Source organism: Chelonoidis abingdonii, chromosome 3 (genome assembly GCF_003597395.2).
Source record: "Chelonoidis abingdonii isolate Lonesome George chromosome 3, CheloAbing_2.0, whole genome shotgun sequence".
NCBI lineage: Eukaryota > Metazoa > Chordata > Testudines > Testudinidae > Chelonoidis > Chelonoidis abingdonii.
In genome coordinates, this window is record NC_133771.1 from 217,514,801 (window position 1) to 217,527,034 (window position 12,234).

Consider the following 12,234-nt stretch of genomic DNA (forward strand, 5'->3'; position numbering starts at 1 on the left):
TGACTGGACAGCACAAAGCTCAGCCTAAATCTGATCTCCTCCCTGGATCAGCCATGGAGGGGAATATGTACAGTTACCTTATCTGAGACAGACTCAGAGTGAAAATCACCATGTAATGGTGCAGACATCTAACTGACCAAGTGCTCCTATTTATTAGCACTAGACATTAAGCTCATAAAAACAATACTGGAAACGGAGTCAAAATGTAGACAACATGGCAAGGTTTTGAAGGAGTGGATATGCTAATATACATCAGAACACCAGTGGCTACCACTTCAGGTGATTCTGAACCCATACAAGCCCCCAAAGTGGATAACTGCCTCAGCCCTTCTTGAAGAAACGTAGCTCCATGGGTGCTAATACTTCATTCACAATCTTCAGTCTCTTGAAGAAATACATCCCTTAATGATTGCAAAGAATTTAATTTTTGTTTCTTCACTCTGCTTATATTTAAAGGATAAGGAAATACCTGGAGCATTGATTTAGGATGAGGTAGCGCCTCTCCCTGATAGATTTTAATGTAAGCCTGAAAAACAAAACAATTAATTAAATTTTGTTTTACTGATTCTTTTTTGACCTGAGCACTTATGATGGGAAGACAGCCAGGGTCCAAATCAGTCCTTCAGGTTAATCCTAAATATTCAATTAAGCAAATCTCTACATGTAGGAGTAAAATCATCTACAACTGACATTTACACATATCCCAATGCTTTAATCACTTTACATTGCAAACCCCTTACAATGAATGCTGTCCCTACTAATCTCCATACGGAGTGACTCAAAGCAATACTGTAGCGACACATGGCAATTAATCTGTGCTTTGACCAAAATTAGAGCTCCAAGTCTATCATGGTACTAAAAATGCTTTCTACTTGCTTCATTTGAAAATTCTTCTCACTGACAAGTTTACAATTTACACACACACACACCCCCCAAGTGAGCCAGGGATGAATCTTGGGGTTTTATTTTATTAAAAATAAGTCTGTTTAGAGACACCATGCCAGCCCTTTTCAGAGCCTGACATCTCCATTCCCTGTTCAGGTCAGTTTGTACATCACCAGGGCTGAGGCCTACCACATAGAAGAGGGTTTTGAAGAGAAGAGGCTACTACTGTTTCAATGAGTGGCAGCCTGGAACCCATCAGGGAAGAGTGAGCACCTATGCCCCCCACACACCCCAAGTATATATGGGGGGAGTCTTTGGGGGTCTGAAGAGAACCCCTCTCCTCAAAGCTGTGGGGGAGGAAGATAGCCGCCTGCCCCCCACACACACACGCCATCCCCAGAATCTGGAGCAGCAGAAAGTTACATCCCATCCCCAGACAGTGAACAAGTTGGGGGTGGAGGAACACTTATGTCCCCATCCCTGAAGGAATAAGAGATAATCTGGAGGAAGGTGAAGAAACTACCCACCCTGGGACATGGGAGGGACTGTTGGGGTGGCAGGATGTGCTGGGGAAGCTAAGTAGGCTGATTACAATCAAGCTGGTCCTCAGCTTCCCACCCCTACCCAAGAGCTTCAGTTGTCCTTTGTCTGTGGCTAGGAGGAAAGGAAGAAAACAACGTACTGTGTCCAATATGCACACTCCTCAGAGGTCGGCGGGGAGCAATGCCCTGTATGCAGTGAGCTGGGGAAGGAATTTAGGCCTTTGGGTCAGATTAATGGGAAATTGGGGCTCTGGTCAGCAGCAGGGAGTTCACTGCTTTGGGCCAGTTGCACTAGCTAGCACACTGAACTCTTCTGTTGTTCCTCCTGTACCCCTCTCCCTCATAGTTATCCATCTCTAGGAGTGGGGGACGGAGAGAGAGGGGATTTCTCCTTCCCCTCCTGTTAGTCCTGGTCCCTGATGCTGATGTACAGACCTCTATGTTGGGGATGGGACTTCCACTTTCAGAACGTAAGTCAAGGAACAGGGCCCCCAAGCACCCAGAGTTCTATATTATGAGACATATAAGTGGCCATTCTGCATGGAACTCTTCTGAATAACGGCCAACATGAATTAAACCAGGAGAACAGCAAAAAAAAAAAAAAAAAAACTCTCAACTTCACCATTTCCTGACGTGAGGCTGCCCTTCTAATCTTAGTTCTGCTCCCTAGTGCCTATATGTTGTCTTTATTTGCATGATCACATATTAGTCTTCTCACAGCACCCCATGTCATTCATTTCACAGGTTTGACAGTGCAACGTGAATCAGGCAGCTGTTCTTAAATATTTATATATTTTATCCTCACTTTTCAGGTGTGGTCCCTTCCACATTCACTAAACATCCAATCCCTGAATTAAGTGAGGCAGATGTCCTATGGAGAAAAAAATGTGCATGTAATCATGTAATTAAAGGTTGTCCCACTACACTGGCTCAGAGTTCTGGTTGTCAGCGCTGCCTTAACTTTGGTATTTCCTGACTCAGGTGCTTCACTTTGAAACCGTCACATTCTTTTAATGTAGATTTTGATCTGAAATTTCCAAGGGGATTTTGTTTTGAAAAGAAGTTTGACCATGAAGAACTATTTGCTAGGTAGCAATCAAACATTGCTGGGTGTGCAGAACAGAAAGGAAGGGTTGCTGCAGAGCCCCTGCCTCATGCCCTATATGCCCTCACAGATCCTACTTTGCACACCCCCTCATATTACAAATGAAGTTATTCAGAATTTACCCACACATGCACAAGGGGAACCAACACAACATTGCGAGGTTAGGAAAAACAACCCTTCTTCTTCGAGTGATTGCTCATATCCATTCCATTTAGGTGTGTGCGAAACAACCCTTTTCTTCTCTGACAACAGCAGTGTGCCTGCATGATACAAGTTTTTAAACCCTTGCAATTCTCCTCGGGTCACAACAGATTTTTCACCAGAGCACCAAAAGGCACACTGGAAACTTAGGAACTACACACTGCTTATTCTCAAGTTTCTGCTGTAACCTCTGAGACACCACAGGCCTTCAAAGGTGGCAGAAGTGTTTTATTTTGGTTAAACAGCAGCAAGCGTGCGCTCCCTACACAAGCCATTAAAAACTGCTATGCCATCTTTATTCTAATGTTTCAAAGCAGAGTTCTCTCAGGTTGAGAGAGAACATGGACAATTTCAACCCAAAAATTTGACTAAGTTATGAGCTTAGGAAAACAGCTCTTCAAATGGACGAGCTTAGACACGTGCCTAATTACACATGTAACTACACACAATACCTATATTTAAAGTTATATCAGGACCAAGATTGGCATTTTGCTCTAAGTTGTCTCACTCAAACTCAGTTTAAGGATACTAGAAGTGATCATCTCTATCAAGAAAAATATTTAAGATTTGCCTTTTGGTCCTACCCCTATCTAAAGGCACAGCCAAAACAGTAGCTCACTTAGGGTCTACCTTATGGGCCTCAGTCAACCCAAGTTACGCAACTCCAGCTATGTGAACAACATAGCCAGTGTTGACAAAGCTTAGGTCAAACTTTTGTGAACAGGAGAAACTCTCCCGTCGACTTACCTTATGCTTCTTGTTCTGGTGGAGTATCTGAGTCAACAGGTGAGTGATTGATGATCGGCGATTGATTTAGCGGGTCTTCATTAGATTAGCTAAATCGACCCCCAGTGGATTGATCGCCCTTAGAGCTGGTCTGGTGTAAAACCATGCATACCAGTTTCAGTCGAAGTGCTGAAATTAAATTCACAACTACCTAAAGCTCATCAGTGAGTGGCAACCTAGATACTATCATCTCTTCTTTGGGAACGCATTCTAAAATTAGGATAACTTTTGTAAGGCATGAAAAAATTAGTACAAGTGTTTGCCTACCTTAAAATATTCTACTAGATCTCTACAAGTCACCTTGGCTCCACTGATCTCTTTCTCTACCAAGTTTTCAGGAGCAAGTAGTAATGGAACCAGATCCCGCAGCTCTCTCTTGAAATCATCATCAATGTCTGGCGGAAATTGAATCAGTCAGAGAAAAAAGGTGGTACATCTCAATTTAAAGTAATAATGAGTTTCTTCTCTAGAAAAATATACTGACAACAAATCCTTTAAAAAAACAATGTTTATACTAATGTGCTTATCCAGAAGAAATATTTAGGGCTTAAAGAAATTTTACAATAGTTTCCAATTGCCAGAGTAGGGTTTTTTCCTTCATCTATATAGTACTGGAGTAACTAGAATAAATTATTTGAAGACCATTCACAGTATAACCTCTCAGGTCTCTGCTCCTAGCACACAATTGGTATGAACTCCCCAAGACATAAGAATTTTTTTCTACACCATCCTTTGGCACATTAGCAGCTCCTCACCCACCAAAATGTGAGTGGAATTCCTGGGATTCTGCTTATAAATCCTTTGATTTTAGACAATGCAAAATCCAACACCTGGCCATCTTGGATAATGTTAAATCTGCAAGGTTATAGCCAACAGCTACCCGAAAACTTAAAAAGCAACACACAACCAGGAAAAAAAATAATCACTTAATTCCTCCATCTGTTTAACAACCCAAAAAGAGAATACGTCAATGCACATTTCTAAATTTTACCTTTTAACCCCAAACTCTTCAATAAAACCTAGATTTAAGGCAAGTTCTGTGCTATAACAAAACAATGTTAGTGGTATATATCCAAAGCAATTAACACAATGGAATGTTTCGTACCATTCAACCGCCCATCAAAATTTGGATTAGTCGCAACTTTAAGACCAGGGTGGGGCAACAGGAAACAGCCCAGGTTGCTGAAACACGAGCGAATATGCTTCCTTACGTTCTGTAGCTCTTCATGCTGGTTGTGCTTTACCTGAACAAAGCAAAGTAAGAATTCTAAATGGCTCTGTGGAGCTGACCGCAAGATTTATAACTGAATTTAATGGCAGGAAGTTTATGAATAGATTTAACACAGTCTAGCCTTTTTCTGAACTTCTATAAAAATGTAGATCGTATAAAGGCAATCACTTGATGTCATATATTTAAATATCACTTCTATTATGAGAAAATAGCAAGCAGAAAATATTTAGCCAATTGTGTAGCTATCTCAAACACAGAACAGCACCTGAACTAAGGAGCCAGTGTGAGTTCTGTAAGTCGTAACTTACCTGCAATCGCTTTTCTAGAAATTTTTTTCCTCCTTCCAACCCATACGAGTGTTCATAAGGATAGCTCCAATCTCTAATTAAGAACATTAGTGTCTACACAGAAGAGCACAATAATAATGAACAGTTAATTTAATATTCCTTATAGCAGCAGAAAATGACAGAATCAAGAACCCTACATTTGCTGCTGGTAATTCAACAAACTATAGCCCCAAACCTGATTAAGCTGAATACAAGACACTTGTTATTCCTCTGAGTGTTGTGAGTAAGTACAGCTGAAGGAGCACCTTCAAGCTAGCATGTACTTGTGACCGATGATAGCGAAAAGGACACTCTCACCTGTTACTCTAGTTTTTCTGTCTCTTGCCAGCCCAGATATAGGAGTGTGATCCCCCTTCCATCGACTGGAGACATGAAACAGATCTTATGACATCACTCCCCTATCAAGAGGGGAGCTAGCTGGATGGCACTAGCTATGTACACCTACAGCATCTTGCTTACTTAGTTCCTAAGTAAAAGCCAGGACCTGGTAGAAGAACCACACAGGGAACAAAAAGGATTTGGGAGACACCAAATTAACAGGCAGAGAGAAACTGCAAGGGAACCCTGAGATCAGGATGTTCAGTCCCTTGGTGTAAGGCTGCCTGGAGTGAGCAAATATGAAGTGCATGTTCCCACAGCACCAGAGCCAGAACAGCCATTCATTCTACAATTTGCTATTAAAAGAGCCACTGCGCTTAAAACCTGGCTTTGTGTCTCATCAAAGGTCACTGCTCCAGAATAAGGCACAAAACAGGGTTGCCAGACAATATAATATTGTTGACAACACAGTCCATTTAGACTTTTAAAATATAGCATGAACTATCTGAGGGCACCTACAGAGGAAGAAGGAACTTGTGAACACATGTGAGCGTCCTAAACTGCTTTCCAAAGGACTTCAACATTGGTGACTAGTGCACAACCCTGAAGAGCAGGGATCTATACTGCCAATACTCCAAGGAGAGTAAGACCATTTGAAGGATTTAGTGCAAACTGTTTTGGAAATAGAGTTAAACATAAAAACCCATCACAACCTTAGGAGGGCTGAAAAACTATAAAAAAAATTAAAAATACTTCGTATCTTAAACTCCCTGTCAGATTTCCTTCAGCCTTTCCAGAAAGATTTTATGCTAGAAATTTCATGTAAGTGAACTTGGGCATCGGGCAGACTACCATGGTTTGATTTTTCACAAACATCTCACTCAGACCTATACAAAGATGACTAGTTTCAGCCCAGCTAATTTCTCTCCATAATGTAAGTTAACTAATTTCCTACCCATATGAACAGGTGTTGAAAAACTAGGTCAGCGGTTCTCAAACTGTGGGTCTGGACCCCAAAGTGGGTCACAACTCTGTTTTAATGGGGTCGCCAGGGCCAGCTTAGACATGCTGGAGCTTGGGGCCAAAGCTGAAGCATGAGCTCCACTGCCTGGGGCTGATGCCCTTGGGCTTCAGCTTTGACCCCTCCTGCCCAGAGCAGTGGGGCTGGGGCTTTGGCCTGCACACCCAGAGCAGCAGGGCTCGAGCAGGCTCAGGATTCAGTCCCCGCTCCTGGGGTTGTGTAGTAATTTTTGTTGTCAGAATCAAGTTGCAGTGCAATGAAGTTTGAGAACCTCTGCACTAGGTAATTATGTAAAAAGGTTGTAGTTTTTTTGAGTATGTATTACCTGAAATGGCTTTTGGTAAATTTCTTCCATAGCAAGTCTTCCATACTCTGTAAACAACTATTAAATGAAACTATTAAGAATAATGCCATATACAGATTACAAAAATAACCTGTGTTGCCAAATGCTTCCTCTTATCAATGGGAAGATTAATGGCTTCCAATTTTTAACTGAATATTAAGAATAGCCCTGAAGTTAACCCTTGGCACCTGGAGGGCGAGAATACCAGTGCTCAACAAATTGCATTAAGAGAGGAGTATCCCTTCCCTGGCCTCTCAAGGAAGTCTGCAAGTCATACTGGTACAATACATGCCTCTTCATGAAGATTTCCCCTCCACCTTCCTATAGTTCTCTTAGTCCCCACTATGGTCTCTGAAAAGCCCCCCACCCCACCCCACCCGGTTTCCAGCTTCATTATCCAGATCACCTGGTCTCGCACAGCTGCTACCTTCCCATCCTGTGGTTTCCTAAACCAAAGGCGTACCCCTCCCAACCTTTCCATCCAGGCCTCCTTGGGCAGTCATCATTTGACACAGCATGCTCCCAACATCCCCAAGGAGTGCCCCTCCAAAACACTGCACACTGATTTGGGTTTCTACAAAACACTGCTCGTCAGAGGCTTTAGGTGCCTGACATCTCTTACAAATAAAAGCCAATTTAGAATTGCAGCAGCTTCCCCAAATCAGAAAGAACAGACTAACCCTCACTCCAGCCAATGCTCCCTACCCACCAGACCCTTCCAAGCCCTCCCTTCCCTCCCTGCCTTCTCAAAAGCATGGGAAACAGATGCAGCAAGCCCTGAAGATCACCGCATTTCTATTTGAGCTTGGGGAAAGGGGAAAAGAAAAGGATCCAGTTTGCACACTTCACCATCACAGCTGGGCAGAGATATGGTTTCTCTCAGAATCACAGGACATGAATGGACCTCGAGAGGTCTTCTAGTCCAGTCCTCTGCACTCAAGTATTATCTAAATCATCCCTGATAGGTGTTTGCCTAACCTGCTCTTAAAAGTTTCCAGTGACAGAGATATCTCAACCTCCAGAGTCAACATACAGGCAGCTAAAGCAGATTCTTGAACATTGGTATTATATCACAGCAAGAAACTCCTCAACAAACAAGCCACAGCCTTTTGCACAAGCTTCAGTTACAGAATTGATTTAAAGTAGTGCAGTAGTCTAAATGAGACGACAAAGTCTTAGATTGCGGTAGCAAAGTGTGCATTCAAGACAATGACTGCAGTCTCCTGGACAGGTTCAGATGGAAGAGAACCATCCTACTCACTGCTGCTACGTGATCCACCAGCAGCAACAAGGTATTAGACCTCAAACTCTAGTAACAAATAGAACACCCCCTTAATTTCATCTTCTCTTCTGGCTGCTTCCACCATCCTACCAACACCACTCATCTTATATGGCTTGAGCTTTCAGCCAGCTTGGTTCAGTGCAAGTAAGGGACAGCTGGAAGTCATCAGGACAGGGAAGATACACAGTAGCCTTACGTCTCCTTACTAGACCTTCTAGTGGACCCATGTACACATGGAAGGAGCAGGACAAAGAAATGGCACCCTGTGAAACCCAGTGCAGGAGCACTTTTGGCACAGAAGAGCAGTTATACGAAACTAGCCTCTGGAGCCTCTAAAAGACAGAAATGAAACTACATTTGGGAGGCCCCAATCTACTTCCACTGATCATAAGGTGGCATTGATTTGGCTGTAAACACAAGCAGTATCTAACAAACATGGATACCCGGGGCCTATTCCGGCCACCACGTCACTCTGGAAAGGGATAGGGCCCATAAAGTGGACATTAGAGGGACAAAGCTGATGCTGCTAAGTACCCAAACAAGGACCTAGGACAAGCCACAGATTCCATTTCCCCAATACAAGCATCTTCCTACCCCCACCTCAAGTCCACAGGATAGAAGAGCTGCGGGAGGAGACACTGCTCATACCCTGTCCACCCCAGACTACTTCCTGCAACCTGTGATTGCATGCGTCTATCCCCCTTTCCCAACTTCACCCACCAGGCAGTTTCCCCTCCCCAATTATGAATCTCACCCTCAACTATTAGAGAATGTTCCCACCCCACTCAAGTCAACCCCAAGGTTGACAACTGGAATCCAATCAAAGTACCAAGACCACCCGGGAAATCAGAGTTTCCCTTTAATCTCTAAGAAACTGCCCAGTTCTATTGCTCAGCTTGCACTCTGAAAGTTCAAACAGTAAAAAGCACTTATGTATTAGCTGTGAAATGCATTTGAAAAATGTCTAATTATAAGTTGGCTCCTACTGTTGGCAGCTGTCACCTTTTGCAAAGCTGAATGTGTCGGGGAGCCTGGTATCAGGTGACGTGTTAACCAGTTTCAAGCTGTGGCAGAGGCCATGGTCTGAGTAGCTGGAGATGGGAGACAGAGGTTTGGCTAACACAAAAGCCAGTCTCTCCAGGACTTCAAATTTATTTGAAAGAGACTAGGCTCATGTTCCATGCACAAAACCAAAACCCAGCAACCTCTGGCCACTCTCGCCTCACATGACTTAGAAAGAAGAAAACACAGGTTACAAACAGGACAATGTTTCCATCTCTTGGACACCGTCTTGTCTTTCTGCAGTCTTGCCCATACTGAAAAGGTGGGCTGCTTTAACTAGATTGGTGTAGTTAAAGCAACACAACCCCCCATAATATGAATACACTTATATTGGTGTAAATGCAGTTAATCCACACTAGGGCTTGTACTGATAGAACTATTTCAGTAAAACAAAGCAATCACACAATTACACCAGTACAAATTTCAAGTGCAAGCTAGCCCGAAAGTTCCGAACCTTAATCAGACACAGCTGTGTCTAATAGTGTCCCAAACTGGCAGTGCCTCTCTGAGCCAATTCTGACTCCTGCTGGAATTTAACTAAAATAAATCAAATCAATCAGTTCCCTATTGTTTGGTTTGGCAGACCCTCTGCTTAGCAGCATCGCTGGGCAGATGTGCCTCTTAGCCAGGATGCTCCCTCCCAGGGAGGCAGAAATACTTTCACATCCCATCATGCTAACTGCCTTTGCTTTACCAGCACCTTAATTGTTTTTAAGAAGATTGTGCTTACAACCAGTTGAAAAAAAATAGATCTAACCTGATCCAAAAGTGGTTTACAACCCCTTAAATAGGGTTCCTAAAGTTTCAAATTGCAAAATCAAGCAAAATAGGGAACAGAAAAATTCTAAGAGGACAGCACTTCAATAAAAACCATATTAAGTAAACTCAGTTTATATTTACCTGCAAATGTTGGAGATCATCTTCTTGAATGTTCTGGGACAAGTTGTAAACCTGTAAGAGATATTGCAGTTCAAAGACTTTTAGCGGGAGAAATGTTTATTCTTTATGTTTCCGTAACACAGATTTAGTCTACAGGGGCAAACTTGAGTATTCACACCAGCTCTGCTGAGGTCTAAAAAATCAGTGGTCACTATTTAGGCAAAGTGGTATCACATACTGCATTTTCAAATGCACCACCTGGGCATACCAGCTACTTTGGGCCTAACTGCTGTTCAGGGTGATTAGTTTCCAAATCCTAGCTAGTAAGAGTTCTTTCAAGAGCAAATGAGATGCAAAAAAAATTTTTTTTTAATTTGCTGAACACTCCCCCCTAGTTTAGTAAGAGGGGCACACATTTAGCATTAGCAGCTTGAAACTCACCTCACCTTCCTCTCTATCCCCAACTCAGATTACTTGGGGCAGGGATAGGTGATGCCCCAGCACATGCTATTGTGGTAATGATGCATCAGACAGAAACCCACTGGTGGTGGCCCACATAGAGTTGGATAGTTCTCTTCTATATATTGCCTGATTTTGCAAAGTTCTGTTCCTTTGCTTTTAAATATCCCAAATGACATAGAACTTCGCTAACATGGCCAATAAATCATTACCTCTCCTGAGGCCCCAGGATTGATGAGACAGTGCAAATACCGAATGCTGAGGCATAACTCAAAGCAGAGTTAGTGATCTATGGCTAGACTTGAAGTCATACAAGCCAGGGGTCAGGAGAAAGGATAAGAATGTACTAAATGCCTGATATCATGGAAGGTCAGCATAGTATTTCAAGGTTGTTAGAATACTCTGAAATTTACCTTTAATTAAAAAAGTGAAACCCACAAAACAATCTTCTGAAAGTTTGTGGTATACTATTGTTATTTGTAACAAGCAAGATTACTTTCAACAGAAAGGGAAAAGTATCATTCCCGCCCCCAAAAAAGTTTACTTAGTGAAACCGACTATGCGTTTGATACTTCGTGCACAGATTCCTGTTTGTATGGGTCTTTTGGACAGCAACAATGAAGGGAAATGCCAGTTAAAAACACACAAGACTGTAAAAGCATACAAGGTGACAGGGGGACTCCAGGCAAACATAGTATCATTTTTTTAAAAGTGGACTAGATTTCAAGTTGACCGTGTCTCTTTAAACATAGCTACAAGAACTCATTTTTTCTATTCTTAAATGTTAAAAGTGGGTAATAAAAATGATAGTGTGTTTTTTCCCTTCATGACTGTTAAAATTTAATCGATAGATTTAGAAGATACCTTTGAAGGGTATTGTCATCTCCTGAGAGGGGGGATTCTCTATATGTATGTATTTCTTACAGAGGCCTACATTTTCAGGAGTTACAAATGAATGAGTGTACAATTTTATACTTCTTAAAAAAGTCGTTTTTAAAAATTTAGAACAGACTCAAAATAGTATTCGAGACATACTGCAAGAAGTTTGTCAAAAATTGTACTGTAACAGCAATAGTGCATTTAAGAGGTTATTGGGCTGGGTCAGGCCCGCCTTTGTAAAAGATGGGCTATTTAGCAATTTTTGCTATGCATCTTTGTGGAGGTGTCACTATTATATATATTTTTAATCAATTTGGGATTCCTCTAGTAGAATCTGCAGCGCAACAGAACTACGGACCTGCAACGGTGGTAGTGCTTGGGTAATCTCAGATCCAAAGAGAGATTCAGCTGCAAATGAGCTCTAAATGAGCTGTGGTAATTTAAAAGGTGTGCCTATCCTTTTTTAAAATGTGACTATAGATATATTTTTAAGATGTCTTCTAAGCCAAAGAGGTTTAAAAGCTGCCATTTATCAGCACAGCTATTCTCACCTGGACAGAACTCGTCATGGTGCTCAGAGCAAATACCGTCGCACAGTCTTTGATAGTGGATTGGCTATCAAAGGCACCTTGAGTATCCATAAGTAGTACAGCCACCTAAAGATTTTAAAAAAGCAGCAATAATTAACCAAGACATTATGGTTTCACCTCTAGGCTGCTGGGTCAGATCCAGCCCAGGTAGTGGAAGTTGTTGCCCCTCTGATGACTCATTAAAACCGAGATGACAGTCTTACTTCAGCTCCCAGTGGACAGGTGTCCACGACTCAAACCACTACTAAAGAGTGACACCCTCACTGGCATTCTGCAGAGGCCAAAGATGGAATACACAGACGCA

At 42.3% G+C, this 12,234-nt stretch overlaps 1 protein-coding gene across 2 annotated transcripts in view; it reads right to left on the reverse strand.

The window, feature by feature from the left end:
• The window catches only part of ATL2 (atlastin GTPase 2), a 55,803-nt gene that overhangs the window by 12,901 nt on the left and 30,668 nt on the right, over positions 1–12,234 (reverse strand). For both annotated transcript variants that reach the window (XM_032779212.2, XM_032779211.2), the window contains exons 4-10: positions 11,892–11,996; positions 10,024–10,074; positions 6,762–6,818; positions 5,059–5,151; positions 4,625–4,763; positions 3,787–3,914; positions 470–526 (exon numbers count right to left, since the gene is read on the reverse strand). In XM_032779212.2, coding sequence (XP_032635103.1) covers positions 470–526; positions 3,787–3,914; positions 4,625–4,763; positions 5,059–5,151; positions 6,762–6,818; positions 10,024–10,074; positions 11,892–11,996 — 630 coding nt within the window. The remainder of the gene's footprint in view (positions 1–469; positions 527–3,786; positions 3,915–4,624; positions 4,764–5,058; positions 5,152–6,761; positions 6,819–10,023; positions 10,075–11,891; positions 11,997–12,234) is intronic.